Below are 27,978 nucleotides of genomic sequence, written 5' to 3' on the forward strand. Positions count from 1 at the left end.
AATAATTATCTGAGCAGCAAAATTTAAAGTCTAGTTTCCTATATGATTCACATGTAATGGCTTCATACTTGTGCAGCATCTCTAAGGTCTGATGAGTTTGTGCTGTGACCTTCCCCTAGGCAGGGATGTAAGTTTTCCCTTATTTGCCCAACCACATCGTTTTAGGATTTATGTCAGCTGTCACTAAAGACATTGTTCTTTCTTCTCCCCAGCAACATTGACATGAACCAGCCATACAAACATGTAACTGCTAATGACATAATTGCATGCCTAATTCCTAATCTACTTTTAATAATCTATTTCCAGAATTAGCCAGAGAAGCATGCAATTGTATTTAGTTTTTGTTTACTAGTTGAAGAGGGATTATTTTTGCTTGTAAAGGTTCCAGTGGTAGCTCTTACCCTGGTAGAAGCAGCTAAGCAATCTTTTGAAGGTCTTGACAGCTCAGCAGCTATTTAAACTATCACTTCTGGTGCTTTAGTCTCCTTTTATGAAGCATCTTAGACAAAGTTTGCTCTCTCAATTCAGAACAACACTGGGTAAAGCAGGAGTAGGAGGTCTGACATAACTGGCACCTGTGTTTGATTTGACAACTCAGATTCGATTTGGCTTTAAATCTAATCCTCAGCTCTTTTCCAACAACTTTGCATAAATAATCCCTAAAAAAACTAAATGCCATATAGCCTCTCTTAACCTCTTCCTTGCCTTAAGAACATAGACTAATAGCATATAAAACTCCAGAGGAGTATGTATATGAACTACAGCCCTACTCAGGTTTCAAGAGTGATGCTTTGCTATGTATGTGTGGTATCTACTACAGCCTAGCTGTAAGGTATTGCTGGGATGAAAAGCTACTTTTTTTTTTATATGCTTATCTGCAAAGTGGGGTATAGCCCTCATTGGTAACTGCAGTTAAGTGAACAGATCTAGATTTAGCCAGATAGTACAAATACTTTCTTCCAGAAAAAGCTGGTTCTGAATGACATGCTTCTATACAATTGAGAGTAATACCAAACAGCAGACTTTTAAGCCAATTTTACTTGGACTGGTATCTGAAAAAAAAAAAACAAACAAACCCAAACCCCAGCATCTATGTCCACACAAACTATACAAAAGCATAGTCCACTGCTTTCACCCAAAGGAACAAACAAAGAACAGCATAGAAGAAATTTATTAAGATAGCACTATTTATACAAGTTACTCATGCTAGAAAAAAGCATAAATGATACATGTAAACATTTGTTTACAGAATACTTGTCTTCCTTGTAAAGGTGCAAATGATCGTCATATGTAAACACAAGAATACCAACCTTTAGGGGAAAAGGGACTTTAAAAAATTTTCAATGACCCATTTATTACTGTAGTGTAATTTTTACTATATTCAAGCACATTAAAATGCTGAGTTACATGAATCAAACTATGAAGTTAAAGAATTTAAGATGTCAGCACTGCCTTTTACATCTCAAGAATTTAGTCCTCTTACTCTTTTAAAATCAGATTTAGTAAGGTCCAAAGTTGTATCAGGTGCAAAAGGTTATTCTGTCATACTGAATAGAAATTACAGTACAAACATATCAGAACCTTTGAGTCTAGAGTTCTTCCTTCCTCTCCCCCCACCACTGGGTGCCTCTGCAGTCACTGAAACATGACAGTTACTCACAGTGCCAGCAAACAGTCCCTCCCCTCCAAACTCTTTAATGAGCCTCATACCTTTCCCTGCTCTAAACAAACACAGGCAAGGTGCATAAAAATCACTAAAAGGGAGGTTACCATCTCATCATGGTCAGTGTTTTACAACAGGAATTCTAAAGACACAGACAAGAGGCAGGAGGGCAGCTAAGATGATGCTGGTTTAAGCTTTTTTCAGCAGGAGCTGACTGCGGGTCTGCCATTCTAGCCAGAACCTGAAAGTGAGGGTTGACCTAGGCTAGTCAGAACTAACAGATGATACCTGTGTCCCAGCTTCAGACAGGAACTGCTATGTAGCAGGCAACGTGAGAAAAAGGTTTTTATAATTAAGCAACAACTAGTTGTTTCTAGGTTCATATACAGGGGAGGGGAGAGATGAAAGCTGAACTTTCGTACCATACACTGTACAGTAAAAAGGCATCATTTGAAATCCTTTTCACTCTCACCCTTTTTGGGCATTTCACTGATTCAGTCGATAGATGAGAGTTCCAGTTCTACTTCTTGCCTCCAGCAAGACTGAAAAGATACTCAGGGCACCCATCCTCACAGCTCTCCTGTACTCTAAGAGACCCTAAAACATACCACAAGGGTTGGAACCACAATAGCTGGCAGGACATAGCCCTGCCCTAACCACCAGCTTGTCAAAACTCAAATTGCACACGCACACATACATATATATATATATAAAATACATATATATATGCACACATATATGTATATAAAAAGCTGGAATTATCGCTGTGAGCGATACAAAGAAAATACATGATACAAATTAAATGAAAAAATAAATATACTCTGTGCACAGAAAAGCTTCTGTGCAAAGGTGGCACCTTGCAGGTCAAGTACTTTTTTTGAAGCTCTCTGTAAATAAGGCAAAAAGCAATGTTTTCTGTATCACTTTCCTCTTTCGCCCACCACACAGCTGCCACATCCACTGCTCACAGCAGGAGGGAAAGTAGGAAACCCTCCTCCTTGCCAGAATCCCAGTATAGCACGTGGTCTCTACATCAGAATGTTTACGCTACAATAACTTTTACAGTTTGGTTTATTCAAAAATGTAGACTATTTAGAAAAAATACGGACATAAGCAACATTTCTACTTTTGTCCAGTGGTTCCCTGGAGTCTGACAACGTGGTCTCCCTTTGGGCACACTCACAGAAGTTATTTTTATAATTCCATAGAAAGAGTCACTGGCAAAGAGTTACATTGGATCTAGGCTGTTCATACTAGAGCTGCAAAGAGGTCCAGTGTCAACAAGTCTCTTCAGTTTTTCTAGGAATGAGAACCAAGGGGTCTCCCTCCCTCTTGATGCTTACCATATATGGGATTCACAGTGTGTCATTTTGATAACACCTACTCCTCCTCCCAGCCGCCGATAGTTCATCCCACCATACAACCTGCAAAGACAAGGTTTCAGTGGTCACACTGGTTCAGCTCCTTCATGGAGCTACCATGGGAAAGACTGAACCAGCCCTTGTAAACACAATTACACCTCTGGTTAAAGCAAACCATGACAAGTAAGTTGGGTAGCAGTCATTTTATATACTTCCAAGGTAAACAGCTGTATTTGCTCATGCCTTTCTCTCTCAAAACAGAAACTGCTTCTTGTTTTGACACCGCAGTTTTCTGTTACTTGAGTAATCACTTGCTTTCTCCCTGTCTGGTAACGTGCAAGATAGAACAAAACTTTGCAGGCTGTAGCTGACCTTGGGCTACATTTTGGGTAACACAAGAGCAAGGATAGGTTTGCTACTCACAATTCAACTAATTTCTTTTATATTTCTAATACCTTAAATTCAGCTGATCCAACCAAGATATAAAACATCCCAAGCACCATCTATTTCTCAAAAATGTGTTACTGAAATGGTGCCTGCATTTCATATGGAAATCTGCTCCCTATAGACTCCAGCATCCCACTCACTTCAGCTGCATATTCCTCTCTGTGCCACTGAAGTCTGCTGGCAGAAACAGAAGCAAGTTCTTCAAACAACTCCTACGAATGCAATGTGTTAAACCCGAATTATGTCGGAAGCATTTCTCAGTCAGGCTACACAAATAAAAATATCCTTCATAGAGCAAGAAATACAGCAAACAAAAGAAAGGAGACCACAGATGTTGATCAGCTATATCAAATTTAGTGGGAGAAAAAACCCACAAGCTAGTACTTTGAACAACCTCCTAAACTTCTGTGAATGCTAGCCCAGGCAGTAACTCCTAATTCTAGACATCTTATTGTTACTGTCACTGGAAGTAGCTGAAACCATTCAGCTACAGAATATGAAGTATGTATTACTCTCTACTCAACTAGTTTTCTCAGCAGTTCAAAAGGCATTGTCCATAACTCAAACAAGGGGAAGTTCCTTCACTGCTTCTTATGACAGCTTATCTCAGCAGGAAAGGGTTAATCTACTAGTGTTACTAGGCTGGAAGGAATAAAGACATTAATTTCTTTCTATTCCCCACCCCTGCCAGATTACTAAAGCAGCAAGAATAGAGACAGGAGCTTGAAATTTTATACTAATTAGATTTGGGAATAAATATATAGGCAATTGCTTTCAAGTGTAGTTATGAATAGGAAAGAAATAGGAAAAATAGCCTTTCTGCTCAGTACGCATTTTTGGAATTTCATAGTTTTTCATAGAATTTCATTTTTACAATTTCATAGTATTTCTCTCAGCTTGTAAATCAGATTAAATTCTTCTAATTGCTGTCTTGCACATTTAAAGGGGAAGAACATCACATGCTCAAAGTGTTCTGTTTCAGCTCCTCCCAAAGGATCTGGAAATCAGAGCCTCAGCTTGAAAGCAAAACATGAGTAGGCCAAATTCTACATCCCAGCTGTGAGCTCTTCTGCTAAGGGCAAATTTAGTTTTGTTGGGAAGCTGAAGAGTCTCTGCCCAAAATAAACAGAAGGGGTATATCTCTCTCAATGTGGTCCATTTTTATTATGTTCAAAAGCAGCACTTAAAAGTCAAACTAGGTTTTGGTATGACCTTTTGCTTGCTACCCAACAAGCCTGCTAAATAATTTATTTTCTCTGGATCTCAATAACCTACCTATACACCATTTTCCTACCTGCAAAAGATGCAATGAGACTTTATTCATTAAGTGTTGGTTAAATCTGTCGGGATACGCAGATGGGAAAGACTATGGAAAACTCACTCCAGTTTAAGTAAAATGGGAGCCAATGGCTGGAATTCAAGCAGAAATCTGCAAGAAAATGTTTCTCAACTGCCTACTACTCCTATAGTCATAGACAAGGGGATGCCGTAGGTAAATGGCACATTGGGATATTTTTTCAAAACATGATTCTCTTTCATAGACTTGTTGGCAAGCCAACAAGCCACAATGTGAACATTATGCTGGCTACCGCACCCAAGTTCTTTGTTATGGTGTACCTCACATTTCTACTTTAGCTGGGACAGCTCCAGCTAGGTAGCAGCAGCTACAGCTGGAGATCACTATTTGATTGTTTCACAAACTTAACAGTTACCTCCATGTGTTAGCATCTGGATCAAACACCTCAATGGTCTTCAAGTACGTTGTGCCATCAAAACCGCCCACTGCCATGAGCTGTCCATTCACCACTGCGAGGCCAACCTGCAAAACAACCATCACAGATAGTAGCTATTTAGCTGGGACATCCTGAAAAGAAGGGTTAACATGAAAATACTAATAAAAGGATTTAATAACCATGTTTGGTGAAAGGCAGTTGGGGGGGGGGTGGTACAGATGGCAGACAAATAAGATAGCCTAAAAAATAATGAGACATGAAAAGCTAAATATGTATCTCAAAATAGAGAATCTCTTAAAGAACAAGCAGAAGGTTCCCCTTACTACCAGCTACAAGCACTAGAACTGCTTGCACGATAATAGATACATGAGAACCTATGCCTTTATCAGCCAAAACTTACTATGTACTGGACTGAAGTTCTTCACCAAGTGCAACACGCATGCACCAGAATATCTACCAGCCTACAGCCTGGAACAGTTGCTTAAACTAGGAGAACCATACGTAAGCTCCTGGCCCGCTCCTCTTGGGCTGGGGCTTGGACCATCTGTAAGCACCTTGGCCTCCAGCCTTTCTGTTTTGTCTTCCTGCTGAAGCACAAAATCACTGAAATCTCAAACAGTTCTGTGGTTTAGGAAGATCACTTCCAGTGAAAACATCTCGTGGCATAACAGAAAAAAAGATGACAAGAACACAATGTAAAATGGTCCTTGTTTTGGCTTTGAGGAAGTTAGAAAACTCAGGAGGGCTTCAGATACAGACGCATCTGTTTAGCAGTTTCTACAGAAAGCAAATACAGAAGCAGCTCATGAAAAGTCAATGCCTAATCAGTAACTAAAAAGGAGAGTGTTGGGATACTGTACTATATGCTTTGCGGATGGAAACAAATACGTATTCTCTGCCTCCAAAACCAGTAGTTGCTCAAATTATGATTCATACTTTCCTCACCAGACACTGAAATACTAACAGACAGACAGAATTAATCCACTCTTTACTATATAATCCAGTATCCAATGATAAATATTCATAACATTTGCATCTGCCCAAACACGATGACTACTTAAAACACTATGTTAATCTTTTCTTCACATGTCTACAAAAAGCAGGAAGATTAGCAGTTGATGAGAACATGCTGTCACTCCCCATACTCAACAGGATTCAGTGAAGAGAGGTAACACTCTAAGTGAAAGCCCAGAAAGCCTGTTCCCACACATCTCAAGGCAATGACAAGACTTTGCTGGAAGTTTGTATCTAAACACACACTTGCCTAGATTCCCAGCACTTTCTTCTGGGCAAGTAGGTACATTCACCTCCTAATTAATCCAAAGTGCATTGCAGGATGAGACCCAGGTATTCATTTTGATAGTATTCTCTAACAGTATCTCATGCCAAGTATGGCTACTTCACCAAGTAAAAAACTAAAGAACTCCTCTGTTTCAGGCCTAAGTAGTTGACTCTGTATAAGGGATCAAAACTATTAAAAGAGACCCTCAAATGACTCCATTTCCCCATCCTCAGGCATGTTAAACAGCTGTCTATGGCATGACATGACTACCACTTCATTCTCTAGTCTTGCTAAAGAGCTTTGAATTTTTGCAAACCTTTCCCCTCGCAGAAGAAAAGTGAAGGTACAGAGGAAGTAAGAGAGAAACCTCCCAATATGACACCACCCTGTGCTCTCACCATGTGATTATGTATAGTATAAGCAAGCAAACTAAGCCAAACTCACTCCACTTCGGCGGGATGTCATGGCCACAACAGGAGACCACTGGTTGGTTCGAGGGTTGTATCTCTCAGCACTACTGAGCTCTGTTGTATCATCTCTGCCTCCCACAGCATATATCATATCTTGGTATACCGCACAGCCCAGGTGCTTCCTCCTTGTCCCCATGGGTGCAATTGTGTGCCAGCGGTTCTCCTGGGGATTGTAGCGTTCCACTGCAGAGAAAACGATACATCTTTGGACAACAGGGTTGGCAGTCAGTGGCAGTAAGCACTTTTGAACCTGCATCCAAAGTACTGCTCAATCTGTAAAGACACTGCAATTTCCACACACCAAAAATACGATGAACCAGTTTGTTACCTCTCTCTCTAATGCTTTTCTTCTACAGAAGGCTTGCTATTCTCTTCCCAGTCCTACACAAAGTGAATCACATTCAGCATCTTCACTGAAGAGTGAGCTGGCAATGCTACAAACTGACCTGCATTACCATCTTGCAGTAGTTCTACCTTTGGCACCCTCCTTCCTACAGCAGAAAGGGGCTACTGCAGGAAAAAAAGATGTGCTTGCAACTGTTATGCAAATGATCAAAGTACTTTATTCAGGACACACTGCCAAATGCAGCATTGAGAAAGAAAAAAAATTACACATAACCAGGTAATAGGGGCTCACAAGCCTAGAGAGTGAATTAATATATGGTAAAAATCACATTTAAAGGAGGAAAAAATACAGCAAACTGATGACTATTCAACAGCCATCTGGGGACACTAAGGACAAACAAGACAATGACAAGTGCCGACTGCAATGAGGGACAGCAAAAGGCATACCAGTATTGAGAGGAGAAGTCCCATCAGAGCCTCCCACAGCATAGAGGAAGCCCCCTAGCACAGCCACTGCAACTCCCAGGCGCCTGGTGCTCATGGAAGCCACTCGAGTCCATTTGTTTTCTTTGGGATCATACCTGGCGAAAGAACAAACACTGAAGCTTATTGAAGTGTTGACATCTTCACAAAGGGGAAGGATGACTGACCTTACTCTCTCCAAACAAAAATCCCCATAAGATTTGTACAGCACTTACCTTCCCTCCAGCTCATCTGCACCTTCTCAGAGACCCTCTTCTCCCTGTGCCCCACTTTTTTTTTTTTTTTTTTAAATTAAAAAGTACCTTTCCACAATGTTGAGACAAGAGACACCATCCTGGCCACCCACAGCATAGAGGTAGCCCCCAAGAACTGCTACTCCAACACTGGTCCTGCAGGTGCTGGTGGGGGCCACATCACTGCTCCACTGATTGGTCTTTGGATCATACCTAGAAGAACACACCAAACAGCACAAATTGCTTGTCTAGGTATGCTTCAGACTCCCCCGTGCCTGGGAACTACTAAGGCAGTGAAACTTGCCTATCTTGAGCTTAAACTGCAACACAGCTATTTGTAAGTTGGATAAAACCCCTGAAGTGGCATAAAGCATCCAATACATGTTATTCCAGGGACGTTCAAACTGCAGCTTGAGATGATTCAAAACTGAAGATCAAAGGTTCAGGTTCACAAGACAGCAGGTTACTAGGGACTGGCTGATGTGGTAACTTGCATCTATGCAAAAAGCAGCAGCCACAGTTACTCTGCTGTATGTTCTCTGCAATTCACACAAGAACTCGCCAGCACTGGGACCTGCACTTCAAGATAAAACACGAAAGAACCAGATGGACTTGGGAATCCAGAGACAAGGAAATACGGTGCATAGCAGAAAAGTGCAGGACGTGGGAGATGTAAGGCTAGGGTAATGATTTGGGAAGCTGGGAGTATGCAAGGATATACATGGGAAGAAGGGGAAACTTGAGGAGAAAGGACATATTTGTATAGCTCATTGGATTTGTTATAGGGCCAAGATTTAGAGTACCAGGAGTGCTTGAGTCATGTGGCTTTTAGGCATGAGAATTGCCATATGCAGCTCCCAGAAACAGGAAGCTTGGCAAAGCTGGTTTGACTTACGTCTTTCACAGGTCTAGAACCGACCTATTTTCTTTCTTCTGTATAAGTGCCAAGGTTCCTTAATTCTCTAGTTACCACTCCACAATAAAACTCCAGGATCTTTCCTTCAACATCTAAGAAATGCTTACTGTAACCTCACCTTCCTCAACAATGTTAAAAACAAGCCAGCAATTGCAAAGAAGGTTAACCAGGATCATCACTCCTCCCATCAATTATACCCAGACCCATCTCTTACATGTGCCTTATAACCAAGGCTACATCTTGTCTCATTAAAACTGGGGATAACATGACATAAGCTGTTATTCTTGAAGTCCTAGTTCAGCAGTAAAACAACACAATATTGTGCATACCCACAATTGGGTATGCAAGGGAGGAGGAAATGTAGATAACATGTAATATAGATTTCAGGTTTTCAGCAGAAAAAGAACACAGCTGGCAAAATGAACTCATTTTTAAGAGGCTGCACCCAGGTCTAAACATTCAGAGTTAACATTTTGCATATTGGCCTCATGGAGACCTACCTTTCTACACTGTTAAGATAAGAGGAACCATCATGGCCTCCCACAGCATAGAGGAGATCATCCAGAACACTGACTCCAACACCACAGCGTCTTTTGCTCATGGAAGCCACCATCCGCCACTCATTGGTTTGAGGGTCATAGCGCTCAACACTGGAAATTGCATCCCCGCTACACCAGCCCCCCACTGTAGGAACCAAACACAAGAAATATCATCATAATACTCATCTCACATACTGTACGTGTGCCTGGTACAAATAATCCCTCTGGACTTTGTCAGCCTTAGCCCAGTAGCCCCATCTCCGAGTTACTCATTCTGAGGATTATAATTAGAAGACAGAATGTGATTTTCAAGAGGATTAGCGTAAGTTTGGAAGTACTGTGGCATTCATAGGACCAAAGAAATCACAAGTAAGAAAGTGGAAGTTAACTGAAATCTCCAAATATTAATGCACAGGTCACTTGAGAAATATGTTGTAAAGACTAGTCTTATGGAAGCACTATCACCAGAAGAGCCAGACTTGAATCTCCTGACCTAAGCCAGCAGGAGCTATACATACCTGCAAAGAGCACTTCTCCACAGCGTATGGGTTTGCGTGGTCTAGTTCTTGGTCCTTGCATCAGTGGCCGCTCTTGGGGCAACAGCAGATAGTTTTTAGCTTCATCCACTAGATCCCTGTGCAAGACAGGAAAACATCAATCCCCAAAGTTCACCTGATACCAGTCTCAGGAAGGTATGAATCAAAACCAATGGCAAGAGCAGCCAGCACTAGTCATGCGCTTCAGGTATTCACAAATCACATAAATGCATGAACAGGTCTAGTTAAAACATATACTGTCACCTAAATCCTCATCAGTTGTTTACAAGTCATTTATGCAGTGACAGCAGTAGACCAGTATCAATTTGGCCACAGTTAATAATAGATATTGCTTGCTATAAAGACTGATAAAAAACTGTGACAAGAGATTTGTCAGGCTTACTATGCAGAAAAGAAAAACCCAGACTGCCTCAAGCTAAAACTTAACAATTAGTTCTTTTGTCTAGGAACAAATCAGGAGTTGAAAAGCACACAAATACATAATACACACACACAACCAACAGATGGAGATAGTACCCTTCTGATGAATATTTTCTCCATCAGCTCTGGCCAGCTCACACTGTCCATCCATTCATGACTTGACACCTGGACTAATCCTAATATTCCAAACCCTTGAACAAAACAAAAAAGAAAAAAAAGTCCTCCTTCCCTCTACAAATGTGGAATTCCCCCACTATGAATGCTTATTCAGGAAGAAAACAGTATAGCCTATCCCCTGAACTTTTTTACATTAAGTACAACACGAAAAATTGCGTGCTCTATAGATGATACAGAACTCTGTAGAACTAGAAAGGTGAGACTCATACCGTAAGAGAAGGAAATAACAGTTTCCCCTCCATTGTGGAAAATAGCTGACTCTAATCCCAGAGTCCAATTCAATTATCAAAGTGCAGACTTTTTACATAGAAAAACTACTTTAAGTCCTAACAAGATCATGAATGCCATGCAAGTGGTAAGCTGTAATGAAAGGCCATGACTAGAGAAACAAAAAAGGTGAAATGGAAAACAATACACTGAAGGGTATTTTACCAACAGTCAAACTGTGCACTCAAAGTTTACTATTTCACTGAAAACTTGAAAGAACAAACACACTTCTAGGGTACACTATTGACTATTATGCAAATAGTAAACACTTTTTCTTGCATCTCTGCTCCTCCCAGTTGAAAAAGAGGAAATTGTGAGCTGTCACCCATTTACCACTGACAAATCAGCACAGTTTTAGCAAACAGATGCAAATAAGGCACCCAAATACAACAAAATCCAATTCTGTAAACCAATGAATAGATTTACCGGCATTCCTCATCACTCTTAATAAGCGGATCAGAGCCCACTGTACCCACAAGAAACTTGGGACTCAGCAGCGGTAGACGGACATGCTGCAGGACCTAAAATACAAAACAGAACATATATGGTAAACCACATATACCCACAGAGATACAAGAAGCCAAATGGAAAACAATAGTGGCTAACAAGTTTTGATAAAAAGTTAATAATTCCTCTGGCAAACATGCATGGTCATTTACAAACCCAAACCCTGGCATTTTAGTTAAATGCAGCTCATCTTACAGCAACTTTGCCTTTTCAATATATCAATTTAGATACCCAGCAGAAAATCAGTCTTTGAAAGGGGACAATCCACTGGATTTATTAACAGCTGAAAACAAGGTCACAATTGAAAACCTTTACAAAATTACAGATGTCAATACATCTGCCTGAAACACTAGTTTAGTTAGAAGTTTTATCAACCATTTAGCTCTCTTAAATGTGACCGGTATTGTGCAGTAAATGAACAATAACATATAACATGCCTTTCACAACGGTTTAGAATTTACAGGCGTAAGCAGGTATAGACAGAGGGGCCTAAAAAGGCACACAGTTATAAGAGCATTAAAAGCTACCTTGAGAACAGCAGGCTTTTCTGGTTTGGTTTGTTTACTTAAAATAATTTTCAAAAGCTTTCCACTTTATGCAAATAAAGTTGCATTTAACATCTATTTCCAAAGCAGAAACACTAAGGCAGGCAGACTCTCGCCTCTTTTGATCAGAAAGCCTGAGACTTCAGAGGCTTTCTGGCTGACAGTTTTGTCAGAATGGGTGCTTCTCTGTGAAATGGCTTGGCTTAGATGAAGCATCGTATTTCAACAAAACCATTCTGACAAGCTCCAATATAAGATCATGAGGGCTGAGGCATAAATCAAATAGCAGAGCTTAAAGATACACTGCAAATGAAGACAAGCTTTTTCTTATCCACTATGTTTTTTATACAACACCCAAAGCAATGCAAGGCAGGTTTGTCTGGACAGACTACTGGAATGATCTAGTTTGGCAAGTCCTACCTGGAAACAATTCAACAAAGCCCCTATTGAAGGCTCTAGCCACTGCACTTTCCAGCCTAGATTAAGTGAAAGTGCAAGCCACCTAACACAGGTGGAAGTCAGAGAGAATTACTGTGGCTTTGCATGCATTCAGAACTGTGACACTGCTGTGGCACCACCATGTCAGCCCTCATTACTTTTCCAGTGGATAAAGTGGTCTCGAATGTTACTGCACTCAAGATTACCTGTGGCAGCTGGGGTCTTCTTTCCTGAATGCTGTATTTCACCCAGGCCATCACTGCATTGAACACCTGCTCTTCACTGCGAACATTTAACTCATCACTGGATATAATGTCTATGAGCTGATTGGCAGGAAGCAGCATGAACTCCTCACTCTCCATTACCTAGTTAAGTGGAAAAGAAAAAAAAGGAAGTAAGGACAGTGGCCAAAGCACCACAGCCATTCACCACTCCAGCACTTCAGTGCAAATCTGAAGTGGATAGTCCACTTGAATTGCAGTCTAATGGACTAATCCAGTAAAGTGCCAAATACCCATCACTGTTTTGACATCAACACATGTGAAGGGTTTGCTGCACAGAGCAGAATGCAGTCCCTAGCAACACAACACAGACACATTTAGATGGGGATGCAAGTGAAAGGGAATTTTACACAAAGTTCCTTTGTAGGACACTTTTAAAGGGTTAAACCACAGAACACACTGATCAGATTTCAAAATTTAGGCAGAACAAAGCCCTTCTTTAAAATTAGTCTCCTTGTTTGCCGTGTCCAATATATAAAGCAGAAATAAAAATGTTGCATAGGTGATAAATACATAACTGAAAAGTGGTATCAGAATAGAGAGGGTCTATTCATAAGAAATCCAAAACAGAGCACAAAAATAAGAGTGTCAGAAACAAGTTACCAGAAGCATTGTAGAGAACGTGGAAAGTCTTCCTGAATGAAGATTTGTGGCAGACCAGAAAATATTTCAGGAGAAGGTGATGGACTCATTTGATCCTGCCTCTTTCATTTCCTCTACATAGATACATAGAGTTTGCACAAGTCCAGATGCACTTAAGAGGGAATCAGACCCTCCTGAGACCCTAAGGACTGATCTCTTGTGAAATTCAAGCCACCAACAATCTGCAAACATGTTCATTCCTTCAGTACCCAAGATAGCGACCGAGTTTCTCAGGAGGCTATAGCTGCCACTGGAGGACTGCTCACACAACACAACATAGAGCACATGTAAGTCAGGCTGCGACTGCCTTGAGAGGTTACAGAGCTCACGCACAGCTACGTCTTCTGCACTGATACCATGTAGATGGGAAAGATGTGAGAATCGAAATAAAGAGAACTGCGGAAATGGTTTGACAGATAACTGTCAGCTTGGCTTCCCTACAAGCACTCCCAGTCTGTAGCCTGTAATCTGAGAGGTTCAGTAACAGAAAATAACTTAGTATCAGCTTGTCCTTATTATTTGCGACCACATTAGAATTCCAGGACTTATTTTATGATGTGCAGCTTAAATGAAAAAAATGCATTCTTTGACACTATATCTCAACAGCAGCCAGCTGTGCAGTCCTTTTAATTACCTAAAGAAATTAATTAAAGAGCACTGAATGAATATACAAAAATTGCCAAGTACTGACAACAGCAAAAATAGTTAAGAGGAACACAACAGACAGTGAGATCAGTTACCAGACTTTGGTCTAGGATCCCGTGGGCTTTCAGGGATAGTAAAAGCCACAGCATGGTTAGCCCACACACTTCCTCAGCCTTAGAGTAAGAACTTGGACTGGTCATTAAAGATCTTTACCAGCTTTTTTCCATAGTCTCCCTCCCTTCTACATAGACTAGCTTATGTCTAAACTTTACCCTAACAGTTTGTAAGTGCAGCCTCAGACTCTGAAAACAAAGGCTCTGGAAATTTTTGAGTTAAGGATGGTCATCAAGACCCTCCCTTCCACCTTCAGAAAAGCCAGTTGCATCGATGGCAAACCAAGTTATTACTACTATGCAACTTGTTAGTTTACATAGTAAAACAAATAATTATTTAAAATGCTTTGGCTTATTTTGGCTTAATTATTAATAATTATCTGACTAATATTAATGGTCTATTTGATTGACTTGCTTACTAAACAAGAATTGGATGGGCTTCATTTCCTCTACAGTACTCACGTGCATTACTGCATTTACGAACAGATAGAATAAATATCAGAGTATACAATATGGAGTGCAATTTTTGTCTGTTGATACAAAGTACAAGTTGTTCATCCTTAAGTATATTTTTTTCCCTTCACACAGATGTCAGAGAGCAAACAAAAAAATACGAAGGCTGTTCTTGTACAGCAGAGTTGTTAATAGAACCATTTCACATTACATGCACAAGATTCACTAGGGGTTTTAGGCAACAAATTAAATTGAGGGGAATGGGAAACTTGAAAAAACATTTTACCAAGAAGTTAATGATGCAATGCAGCAATACACATAAAAATTAATAGAACTCGAGGTTAGCACAGCAGAGGATGTGAAGCAATTCAGCTGCATTCAAAGTAACTGCATGGGTTGGCCTGATGCCTTAGTGCTTAATATTTTACATTGCCATTCAGGAAATTCTCATCTCACATTTCCTTTTGCCACCTTGGAGGAATGATGACCATATAGCCTCTGCAGAGAATGGCATGTTTTTTTATCAGTTCTCAACCTCCACAGTGGAGTATGATTAAGTAGCCAAGTTACTGGCTTCTATCAGGGATTACCAATCCACTCTCCAGATGGAAAATAATGGCAGAACAGAATACAATCCCAACAAGCAGCACCATTAAGACTGTCTACAGAGAAACAGTGGAAACCAAAGAAGTGATCTTTTGTTTACTGGTGGATGGACGAAGAGCTGCAAAACTCCCAGGGCACTGAAAGGGACACCAAAATCTGCCCAGGCCAAAGAAATAGTGCTCTAATCTAAGCAATTGTTTTCCAGAGGCCATGATTCAGTTGAGTCAATTATAATTTGCCTGATCTTTGAGGAGGAGAGTGTTTTCTTGAGTCCAAAACTTTTGCTTTTGTGTGCTTAACAGGGATAAGGAAGACAGGAAGCTGTCTTCGAGGGACTGCAAAAGAAAAGAACCCCATAGCAGGCAGCTCTTAACAGCCAGCTGCATGTATTAATGCTAGAACGTTTAAAAACAAAATTGTTATGCTGTTAAAAAGTTATTTAGAGGCTTGCAAGCATGCCCTACTTGTGTACTAACGAGAAGAGTACAGATCTAACCATTAAAACGACCAAGCACTGAAAATAAACGACCATCTGGTTACCATCCTGCTCCTCAAAAAAATGCAGAAGAAAAGAAATGCAGAGCAAGCACAGAGCACATGAAATGGCCAGCTAAAATGTAGGACTTTTGGGAAATCACCAAGTTCTACAAAAAACAAGCCCTCATCTTAAACAGCAAATTCTATTTTCTAGTCTTCATGGTTAGGAAAGTCATATTTAATTCCAACTTTTCAAGTAAACTGATGTCATGTGTCTACAGTTAAATACCAAGTATTGTCTTCAATGTGTCCAATAGTCAAGTTCAATTGTGTTTGCTTCTGCTCACAATTTTCCTAAGTACTACCTGACTGAAATTAATACAATTCCAATCTATTTCCTGCAGGGAAAAAAACCTCAGCAAGCTGCAATCAATCACAGCACTTACATACTGCCACTTCTTTGGGGAAACTAAATTAGCATCAGGAGTCAATACTGGAGTTACTCCCTTTGGAAAGGATCTACCTGTGAAGCAGGTGGAAAGAGGAGATTTCTCCATAGCAGGCTACCTGTTCCAAGGGATGGAAGAGTACAGTTTCTGGAAAAGGCAAAAATCTCTCTAGCAGGGGAACAGACCTTCACACTGAGCACACTCCTAGAGAATAGTTGCTTCCAAAGCATACACAAATTCTTGCCCTTCCAACCAGGGCTCAGGAAAGACACCACTTAAGTGTTAGGCTCCTTTCTGTATCTGGGTGGAATGGTTATGTGAAGACCCACTCTTCTCAGACTATTGCTCACAGAATCCTTAGTTATTATGCTGGTCCTTCCCTGAACCAGTTGCTGGCAATTTTTTTTCCCCAAAAATCATCTAAGCAGAATTAACAAAGGAAAAGAGACTTGGATTTATAAAGGTCAGCTACAAAATTACACATTTGAATTACTTTCAAACAACTTTTGCTGAATAATAGATGCAAACCCCTAGTTCTGCTACAGCAAGGGAGCTGAAGACTCCACTGAGACAGCTGTATGCTCCCCCATACACCCACATTTCCAATCCCTAAACTCAACACCAATTTTTTTGGTTCTATTGATGCATTGTCCTTACTTTAACATCCATCTCCCCCCCCAGTCCTGTAGAATCCAGAACATTTTTGAAAGGGGAGTGGAATGTCATCATCATGCAGCCATGTCAGATACAATATCAAACTCCAACTATGCCTGCGACCTTGCCTTCCACATAGCACGTGCCACACATTCTATGAAAAGAAATGCTGCAGATCACATACAAACCACCAGTGCAACGCAGTCCCGCAGGTACCTCTTCCCTCTTTTTTCCCCAACTAACGGCTGGCGCCCATCACTATTAGGGCACACAGCAGATGTAAAGGCAGGATTTGGAAAGAAGCACAAAGTGAGAGTTGCCCAAAGCTCTCACAGGACACGTTCACGTGTTTTACACCATGATTCCAGCATACTAGCTTCTTACCTCCTGGAAGTTATGCTGTGTGAACTTGTCAGCAATCCTTAGCAGTTCACGGCATGAGTGAGTGTCAGCAAAAGCTCGGATGCCCAGGCAATTGGAAGGGTCCAACTGTCTCTTAAGGAACTCGCAGCAGGCCTCCTGGATCTCAGCCAGCTGGAGAAGGCAAGCAGCTGGCAACAAGGTCTGGACATTTCCCTCTTCCACAGTGATCTGAGAGGTGTATGCAAAGTCAATCAGCAGTTCCATGGCCCTTTCATCAATGTCTCTGATCACTACTTCTGTCTGCCGACTCTCTGCCAGCTCCCCAGTGAACATGGCTCGGAAGTAAGGGCTGCAGGCCGACAGAATCACCCTGTGGGCATAGATCTTCTTCGCGCCGACTACTAGCACCACATCGCACAACTCCCGGTGCTTCCGAAGAAGATTGATGACTTCCAAAGTTTGTCGAGGGTGCTTGTCAGAGATGTAGGGCATGCGAGCAGGCTGCGGTACCCCTTCTGGCAGTTTGTTAGGATCTCCGAGTGTGCAACGGCTAGTCACATCCATTCCGGTCTCTCCTGGTCGAGTACTGGTACACCTGCAGCGGAGGAAGCCATAAGACAGGACCATCATCAACTAATCTATCACCAGCTGTCAGCCAAAGCTCTAGGGCTCACACCGATTACGAGTGCAAAACCAGCAGTGCCCATAGCTCCGTGCCGGAATGTGGAAACAAACACAGGATCACGTGAAAGAGGAATCCATCTCAAACCAAAGCGTACCTAGAAGTAAACAAATGCCAATTTGCAACAGGCTTATATTTAATACCTATTTTTATATGCTTTCTATGACACACCACTGTAATATCCAACTACACATATTTATTAACTGAATCTCATAATAGCCTTGCATGGTAGAGGAATATTAGCCCCATTTCATAGAGAGTGACTCAAAGTAGAGAAGATTAGCTGACTTGCCCATTGTCACTTGAGTTTTCTTTGACAAAGCTGGAGATGGATTTCCACTGCAAAGAATTCCAGTTGCATGATTTAACCAAACTTCTCTGTTCTACCTACATTTTTGATAGGGTCACTCATCACTGTGATATCTGAACATACTAAACTGTCACACAGATTTTAGTAACTTAAAATGGCCTGCAGCCTACCACAAGTATCTTTCAGGTTCACAGAATATCCATTTAATCATCACCTCTTCAGTTATTTTTGAATTATGGAGGCTTCTGACAATCTACCTTCCCTGACATGTTTCAAAAGAAGGTTAACCTTTCCCAAGAATGGCAGACTAAGAATTGCAGAGGGCAATCAGGATTATCAGACCAATCGGGAAAAAAATCAAAACAATCAAAGTATCCACGACTATCAGCCTACTAAAAAAGGAAGAAAATAAAGTCAAGATTGTAACTTTAGAGATGAGGAACCACTTGAGAACATATAAACCAAGTTTCTGGCACAGAGTAGGAAAAACATACTATCTTCCCAGCTCTGTGTGCAGTGTTCTAGCTACCTGATGTCCTTCTTTACAAAAGTTCAAGTACCTTTCCTTTATCCCTCATATCCCTGAGCAGATGTCAGCTCTGTCATGGCTTAAGTGCAATACCCCTCTGCACAGCAGCATGACAATGCTGACAGATCACGCTTCACACCATGTATGCTACTAACTCAAGAAAACAGGAAGGCAGTATTGCCCCAAGCCCTTCTGCAGTTCTGCAGGGAGGAAGCAAGACGACACATCTCATACCTCACTTTGCAGAGATGTCTGCCTACACCACAGGCTTCACTATCACATTATGACTGAAATCAGTGCTAAACAAGAAGAATTAAACCCAACTCTATTTTCAGCAATCAGACTAAACAAGCAGATCAGTGCACACTAAACACACCACACACGTAACTGAGATGCCATTTTGCATGTTCGGAGCATATTTGAATTTCTGCCACATATCATATGAACAACTATTAAAAAGATGCATCAGCACCAGTGACTTATCAATTACTACAAAAATAAAGAAAATACAGGAAATTATTGCCTCTTCCCACTTCAAAGGAAAACCATCACTTAGAGCAATTAAAGCAAGCTGACCAAAATACCAGAATACTGATGGTTATGAATTATCCAGTGAGTGCACTGGCTGTCGGAGATATACTGAAAGACCCAATACATCTTATCCATTACCAGCTTCTCTGGTACACCGGCATTTGTGAGCTGTCAGTACCTCATTTTGTTCATACTAAGAGTTAAAAATAAATCTAACTTTGCTTTGCCATTACTCAATATATTTTGCAGCATGCTTGAAGGAAAGAATTAAAAAAATAACTCACATCTTTTTCTCTCATTATTATGTCAAATGCACTTTCTAACCAGGGAAACCAGTCTCTTTGCAGCAGTTCGAATTATTCACTTGCATCTTAGACTGTTTTCCCATTCCCCCCCACACACCCTCCTTGATCATCATATTCATATGTTTCAGACCATTAACTCTTCCTCATATCTTAGTTACACAGATCCAGCTGGGTCTCCCCTCTGGGTTTTGCTGCTTGCTCCTGTTTAGCCTCTGCACCTTAAATGCCTTGGTTTTTTTATCCCTACTCCATCTTTTTTATATCCATCACCGTTCTCCTTTTCTGACACCTCTAACAAATCCTTCTACTGTTATACTGCCTCTCACTCTCCTCCACCCACTCTTGTCCCTCACAACCCAAATTCACCTTGTGGGGTTTTGACAACCATTTTCAAAGCTCTGCCAAGTTCCTCACAAACAATGCAGCTAAGCTCTCCTCACAGCAGCATATGCAAACTAAGTTTAATGGTACCCCTACAAAAACCCCAAGAAACCTTGGCTAAAGATTAATTTACCTAATTGGCTTACTTTCACAGTCCTTTGCAGCTAAGGCCAGAGGGTAAGTAATTTAATCCCTCTACCAAGAGACGGAGCAATGTGGTAACAAAAATCCCCCTGTAGAGTCTAGCTCTTGCTAAGCAAGCCAAATGGATTTTATTGTGCATTAGGGGTTTCAAGATATGTCAAACCAACCCCTGGGAAAAAAAAGAAAAAAAAAAATAAAAGCCCTGTTAAGACATATGCTACTGTAATAATTTTGGACAGTTTGTCTTGACCAGGCTGTCAGTCAAAGCATCTAAGCACAGAACAAGCATTCTTCAAATAAAAACCCTTTTCACAGAACTACAGATAACAAGAGATGGTCTATGTCCAGAACAGGACGTCCTTTTGGAAAGCAGAACCCCTCTGTTACACCTGTAGGCTTTCCTCAAAGACACCCCCCACACACACTAAAACCAGCCCTAACACAGATCTCAAAGAGCTTTTTAGACTAGCACAGATTCTAACTACAAAAGATTAGATTAAGGATATGCCACCACAAGGAATACAGTGTACCTTGTCAATCCCACCACCCAAGACTCTTTGCTGACACAGAGCAATGGGGTGGACCAGCTTATGCCACGTGAATAGCTGACCAGATTTAGGCAGTAGTCCTAGTCCTTCCTAGCCAGCACAGAACAGGATTTTTCTGCCCAAATGAGACTCTGCTGAACATGTCTTTAAATTAAGTAACTGAAAAGGAGTCAGGTTAGTAAGAACTGGAGGCATTCCTGCATTGTTCCCATCAGCGTTTATTTGAGTATACAATCCCATCAGCATTGTATCCAGCCTCCTTCCTCCAGGACAGAAAATGCTGGTTAATGATTAAAGAAAATTGAATGGATGGAAAAGAGAGTAATAATCAAATGAGCACTCCTGATTCATCGACAACTTATCTCTGGGTAATGCAGAAGCTAGTGATCAATGGGTTTGGGAATTTCCATACTGGATCAAACCAGATGCTTGATGTTAACCACTGTGGATTGCTGCTATACACGGGCACAGAAGTGTGAATTAAAAGGACACCGTCTGATGGCACATGTCTCCACGAGGATAATATAACTGCATTATGTGTGCATTATGCATATATATGCATAGAGAATGAAATGATGAGTCAGTAGCTTAGAGGTGTGAAAGACAGAAGGCAGCATTTGATTCTCACATGGCAGGCTAGCTGCCTCCCCACCCCCCCCCACCCCCCTCCACAAAGCTAAGAGCTGCTCCTGAATACTCAGGGTGATTAAGAAGGGTTGAGGATCGGAGAAGAAATGTGTATGCAAGGATAAAATATTCACACTCAGCTATGCAGATATTCTAGGATTAGCTTCCATCAAAATGCAGGGCTGGGGAAATCAGCAAATACAATGGGATTAAGAAAGGGCTGACAAAGGATCAGTTTTTGTAGCGCACTGCTGAAAAGTACAAATGGGAACACAGGCAGTCTGCAACAATAAGTCAGCTAAATAAATAGGCTGCTCTGGCACCATTTTATTCAGCTATGCCAGTTTCCAAAACTTTATTCATTAACACAGGCATCTATGAGACAACCATCCTTAGAGCTTATAACAGCTTCTTCCAAAGTTAAAAAAAAATATCTAATAATACACAAAGAAAAATACTCTCCATTACTGTCATAGAGTTCCTTAACTTTCAAATCAGAGTAGCCTGCATTTTTTGTTTAAGATAATGTATGTTTTAGCATAAGATTACAAGCAAGCTTTAAGACAGTTCAGCAGAAAACATAGGCTGACCTAAGGCCTACGAAACAGAACAAGTCTCAGGCTGAAAACATCGACTGAAATCCAAAATCATACATTGCTCTAGGGGATTTCAGTAGCAATGGATTTTAGTAGCAAATGAAGAAAACAAACCAAACTGGTAGCCATTTCTGTCAATGCCTTGCTTTGAATTTAATGCATACACAATGAAAATATTTCCTATACTTGTTACAGAACTGTTAGAACAAAGATCTTTGATTTGGCCCAGCCAAAGGCGATACCTTCAGCAACAGAAGTGACCACCACAACACTGCCAACTAAGTAAATGGAAATGTTTAATTGTGGCAATCAATACTCTAGGAATTAGTTAGCTAAAAGTCTAATTACTAGTAAAAATGCCACTGACTCCTTTTCTTACCTAGACAGCAAGGTTTAGGTATACGTGCTCAACGAGGCTGAGTTATGAAAACAAGCAGATAAACCCGACTGCAATATTATTTTACATTACTCAAAAGGAGAACAGCAAGGACCTGGTGTATATGTCCCTATTTACATTGTTTAGTTTCATTGTCCCTGACCAAACCCAGAAAACTTGCTTTCACCAAGAATGAGGATGTCCATATGCAGAAACATGAGGTCATTACTGGAGTCTTCCAAAACCCTCCTAAGCCTTTTGCAGTCTTGGGCAAGAGCTATGTCCAAGCAATTGGTTAACTTCCCAAGTGCATGCAAGGGCCCCAAGTGCACCATAAGAATCTGCAGCCTCTCCCCCTCAGCGGCGTCTGGCTGCTGGTGCTCAAGCCAGCTCTGATACAGCATTGCTGTGACCTGGGATCAGGCTGCCAAGAAACAGCTGGGTGAGAAAAAGCTGGGAGGGCCTCCCCCACTTTGCTTGAGAGCTCCTCATGCCTGGCCTGGCCTATGGTAAAGGCACACCTATACCTGACCACGTACCCCACTGATACTGACCCGCTGCATTGGCTTTCCGGCTTGACCTCAGCCCTTCCTCATCACTACAGACTTGCCTGATGAGCACCGGACTCTTGGCTGACCCTGGTCATCAGATCTGCTCTGCCCTCCTTGCTCAGGTACTGTGGGACTATGCCCTTCACTGGAGAGGTACCCTCTCTACTTTGCTTTTAGTTTCAGCAAAACAATGTTCTCTTGCTGCTGCCTGACAGCAAGAAATAATAGCCTGCCCCAACTATCACTTCATTTCTAATGCAAGATAAATCCTGTTTGAACATCAATCATTTTCTCTACTGTAGTCTTGACAGGAATAGCTGCAATGCCTTTTCTGTTCAAATTGTACTTCCCATCCTCTGAATGCTGTACACATTTGATACCAACTCACCATGTTTACTAATACAGTACTGATCAAGTCTCACTCCCTTCTTCTGGCAATATCTAACAGGACTCTCGCATGTGGTATTAAATGGCTGCAGAGCCCTGAGTAAAAGGATAAAATGAAGTACTCCGCCATCTGCTTAGCTGGACTTCATAGGAAGATCTGTGAGCCTGAAATCCAATCAGGAACCTTTTATCATTTTATGCTAAGATACACAGCAGAATAACAAACAGAAATTTTAACAATCCACACAGAGGCCCTTAAAACATGCAAGCATATTCAAGAACTGAAGTCCACAGCTCACAATAGAGCCGTGCTTGTCAGGCTAGACTGCAACAATGCAATACATCTAGGCACAGAGATCAGCTGAAAGGTTAGTTCAAAAGTAAAGCCATGTAAATATGTCAAATGTGTTACTCATGCTCTACCCTGCCCTGGCTTGCCAGAGAGGGAGGGAAAACAAAAGGCACTGAAAGGTCTGGTCTGCATCCATAATCAAAAAAAAAAAAAAAAAAAGAAAGCCTGAAGTGCCAGGATCAGCACCACAATAGCAAACCTCTACTTCTTCAGCCCAGTGCTGTTGGCCACCACTAAAACTAGCCAGTCTAAGTGGCAGACAGAACTTCTGTGATAGCAAGTCCAAGGCCACAAACCCACAAAAGGCATACGAACTCCAGCACTTTAATTCTCTGCCTCAATGCGACATGCAGAAAACAGCAGACAAAAATAAATTTAGAACTTCAATTTTTCCATTAGGAACACAAAAAATAAAGTAGAGAGAAAACAAGAACACAAGCCAAGCTAGTCACCAATTTTGTCATTTTGCAAAAACATTTTGATAAATGGAGTACAACATAAGAACCTGAAAAGCTGTGGTTTTATGTTGGTTAAGATTTAAACAGTCTCCATTGTGGAAGACTAAGATGGAAGAGAGCTCATCTGCTACTTAACTTGTCTTGGAGAAAAAGGAACTCACTGTAAAAGTCACATACAGCTCCTCATTGTCTAAATCACATTTCTTATCTTGGCAAAGATATTGAACAATACATAGCCCCAGTGATGTTCATATCACATCCCAAGGTTTACTCATTAGCTTAACTGAAGCAGCAGCACAGTCTTTTTTTGTTGCACTTGAGGGGTTCGTTTAATTAAACAACATAGTGTCACTCTTCAAGGGTTTAAATGACTATTTATTTCTTACCTCCTTCAACAACACAGAACCCAGGCTAATGGTTTCTGCAAATGCTGTAGCTAGAAATGCTCTACATATTAATCTGTGGTTAAAATTCCTTGCCTTCTCTTACATGACTGTTTTCAGAATTATCCATAATAAAAGTTTCCCTACTTTCAACATCCTGAAGAGTGCAGATTGACTAAACAATTTGCATGAGTTCTTCTTACTTTATTTAGAGGTGTAGAACTTCAGGAAACTTTGCTTCCACACAGTGTGTATCACATACAGAAATATATCTGCTGTTAAGTTTTGACATGGGATTGCCATCGGATAGTGAAAAGCAACTAGAACTAGCGCAGGATCCTGTTTGCCAACCTGTCATCGTGCTGATTTACTGCAACAATTTTTGCTCTATATAACAGATAATGTTTCTGACATAACCACAGAAAGAACTCCACTGAATTAAACTTCAGCTGCATCTTCAGCTCATTAGAACTGAGGCAGCTGGCATCCGTAATTAGAAAAGGAAATCTCCTTTTTACCCAAGACCTTACTCCATCAAAGGGACTAAACTCCTTTAGTTAAGGGAAAAATAATGCCCCTTAGAAATCAAGTTTAAATTTATTCCCAGGCAGTTTACTTCACACAATTTGAATACGTAAGTAATTAAATACTGGATTTAAAATATGATAGTAAATGGGGGAAGTAGGGAGGGGGGATGAAGAATTATGATAACTTGTCTTCCACAGTCTTCCTAACAGCATATTCATTTAAAGACATCTGGTCTTGTAAATACTGTAAACTAAACACATTTAAGTAAGGACTGAAGATGAATGCTTTATATTCTAATTCTCCTAGCCAGGCCTTTAAAAAAAACAAAACCAAACATTTTATGGTCTAGGCACTTATGAAACCAACTCACATGATCCATCATATTTGGGTAAGAGAAGGACAACTGTTTTTCATCTTACCTGCGCATTGGCTTTCCGTCCATGCACCGTGAAGAGAAACTTTCACCCTATGCTTCAAGACCTGATCCAACAGAAAAAGAAAAAAGAAAAAAAGGGTGATATTCTGAAACAAGAGAACCTTCTTTCCTCTCTTCAGTCTGGCTCTAGGACAACAGAACTGACCACATCCAGGCACTAATATGCCTTCAAGCTCTCATCCAGCTATAAAATCCACAGCCTAGATTAACGATGTCTGGATTGCAGAGAATAAAGCAGAAGAAAATATAATCATCATTAAAAGCAATTTCACCACAGCTGCATAATGATTCTTTAGGCAAAAGGAACACACACAACATAAAGTCAGTAAACTGTCTGCCTCCCCAAATCCTTAAAATTATTCTACCAAAGGAAAAAAATATCTCAAGTAACAGGGTGCTCACACTCACTCCTTGCTCAGAGCCAGGAGGTATCTCTCCCTCATACATTTACCAGAGATTTAAGGCAGGCTGGCACCTAGTAAACAGCACAGCGCTGCTCAACAGCTACACTGCAGAGCCAGAATTTGATATAAGATAAAACTTGTGTCTGGAAATTGAAGATAACTATGTGCCCCAGAGGTAAGAGGAATGCTAATAATGGTACTACATCTGCAAAGATTAATGATGCTGCCTGATGCTCACTACACCTCTACTCCAAATATGCATTTTCTGAGAGAAGTAACAGTTGCAAACTGCACAGGCCTTCCATATTCAACCACTAACTTCTGATGTAAATTAACCCTTTTTACAAGGGCATCACTCATTCTGATTTCATTTTTAATGATTATTCAACTAGGAATAAATTTAATTCAATCATTATTTAAAGCAGTAAGCCTAACTTTTTGTCATGTATTAAAAGAACAGAAAAGTACTCTGCTTTCACACTGATAATCACAGACTTCTTCCCATCCAGAAATGGAGTGAGAAATGGGAAACCAGTGAAACTATAGGAAAAGCAACAACAAAATGAGACTGAATAACTCTTAAAATAAACAGAAGTAGCATTCAAAATAGGAAAAACTTAAATGTCGGAAGAATAAAATCATTTTTGGAAGACTGAGATTACCAGATTGGAGCCCTGCATCCAACAATAACAAAATATTTTTAGCACAATTTAAATTTAACTACAAAATGTTTATAGCTTTATTTGGCTACATGAACCAGCACCTTATTTTATATGCAACATTCCCCAGGTACATTATCACGGAAACACAAACGGAGCAGTTTGCCAGTTAATAAGGAATAAGCTCAGACTTGCTATCTTCCACAGCTGCAAATTAAGCAGGTTAATACTTTCCTGCAAAGAAAACTAATTCCTCCCGGTTAGGGCATCACATGCCAATTTAAATCCAAGCTATGACTGCCCAGCCTCTCCCCGATCAGACTCTGGTATGGCTCCTCTCACCAGCGTCGAGGGGCTTCCTGGAAAAGCGAGCCTCAGCGCACTCAACTACGGGGAACACCAGGTGCCCCACTGCAAAGTACCATCTCCACAACTGCCCGTGTGCAGAACACATGCAAAAGCCGTTCAGAGCACTTTGCACATGCTAGGAAACGTGGACGATACTATTCTTAGACCCCCGATTGCATCAGCTTTAATCCCCTTAAAGACCACGTTAAAAGTCGTGGAAAAAAAACATTTTGGCCCAGGGTCCTCGATTTAGTGTTCTACGCGGAGCAGCAACTGGGTGAAACGACGGTTTTCCAGGCAAAACGCGACCTTGGCTCTCGAGCACCCGCAGGCACAAGGAGGTTCTCCGAGGCGTGCGGCTGCTCCTCCGGAACGAACACCCCTCCCCTCCGGCCCCCTTCCCCTGAAGACCCCACGCGGGCAGCCCACGGCACGCCGCCAGCCGACAGCAAGCGGCGGGCAGGGGCGCGGACCCCCGGCCCGTAGGAGGAAACCAAGCCGAGCCAAAGAGCCGGACACGCTCCCCCAGGCCGCGGCCCCCCCACCAACCCCGGGAGTAGAAGACCCAGGCCGCCCCGGGCGACGCGCCCCGGCGGCCTCGCGGGGCAGTGCGACACAAGCCGCAGCCGGCTCTGCCCCGTCACGCCGGCGGCACCCGGGCAGGGCAGCGCGCCCGAGCCGACGCCGCACCGGCGAGGGAAACGCAGCCCCCCCGGAACCCCCGCGCTGCAGCAAGCGGGAGGCCGCCCGCAAGCCCGGGAAGCCGCCCCGCTGCCCGACGGCGAAGGACGGCCCGCGCCTCGCTCACTCACGCCGGGCACGGGGTCCGCCGCCGAGCCGCGGTCCCGCAGCAGCCGAGCAGAACCGAGCCCACCCCGCGGGCCCCTCCTCAGCGGCAGGAAGCGGTCCGGCCCCGCGCGACGCAGCCACCAACCGCCGCCGCCGCGCGCCGAGCGGCGCCCGCCCCTTCCGCCCCCGCCCGTCCCGCGCCGCCCTCCCACGGCAACGGCAGCAGCCACGATTCCACCCCGGCGCCGCGACGGGCGGAGAGTGCTGCGGCCTGCTCCGGCCTGCAGCCTGCCCCAAGAGATGGCCCTGCCCCGGGAGGGCCTATGTCAGCTGGGGTGTCCGTGAGGGCCGGCTGCACGTGTCCCCGTCAAGCGGCAGTGACTGGAGGAGGTCCGTGCGCTGCCGAGGGCCCCAGGAGGTACCCATGCCCCATGGGTACACCATGTCCAGTGCTGCACCCAGGCCCTGGAGAGCTTCTGAATAAGACACAATGTCCAAGTGAGATGGCAGTGGCCACTGCATGCCCAGGACCCCGTGGGTCATGTCCCTCCAGGAATAATTCTGGACTCATCGCACTCGCCATTCTCA

The 27,978-nt window shown here is 42.1% G+C and overlaps 1 protein-coding gene across 9 annotated transcripts in view; it reads right to left on the minus strand.

Moving 5' to 3' along the window:
- KLHL20 (kelch like family member 20) overlaps positions 1-27,554 on the minus strand; it is a 32,687-nt gene extending 5,133 nt beyond the window's left edge. The window contains exons 1-13 of one of the 9 annotated variants that reach the window (XM_075507986.1): positions 27,414-27,532; positions 26,358-26,499; positions 25,174-25,234; positions 17,088-17,661; positions 12,590-12,748; positions 11,320-11,414; positions 9,991-10,106; positions 9,434-9,617; positions 8,087-8,230; positions 7,749-7,882; positions 6,931-7,139; positions 5,184-5,290; positions 3,007-3,087 (exon numbers count right to left, since the gene is read on the minus strand). In XM_075507986.1, the coding sequence (XP_075364101.1) occupies positions 3,007-3,087; positions 5,184-5,290; positions 6,931-7,139; positions 7,749-7,882; positions 8,087-8,230; positions 9,434-9,617; positions 9,991-10,106; positions 11,320-11,414; positions 12,590-12,748; positions 17,088-17,661; positions 25,174-25,196 (1,826 nt within the window). In that variant the 5' untranslated portion in view covers positions 25,197-25,234; positions 26,358-26,499; positions 27,414-27,532. The other 8 variants (XM_075507983.1, XM_075507987.1, XM_075507989.1 and 5 more) reach the window with 8 other exon arrangements.
- Between the last annotated feature and the right edge of the window lie 424 nt (positions 27,555-27,978).

The sequence above is a fragment of the Mycteria americana genome, chromosome 7, assembly GCF_035582795.1.
Source record: "Mycteria americana isolate JAX WOST 10 ecotype Jacksonville Zoo and Gardens chromosome 7, USCA_MyAme_1.0, whole genome shotgun sequence".
Lineage (NCBI taxonomy): Eukaryota > Metazoa > Chordata > Aves > Ciconiiformes > Ciconiidae > Mycteria > Mycteria americana.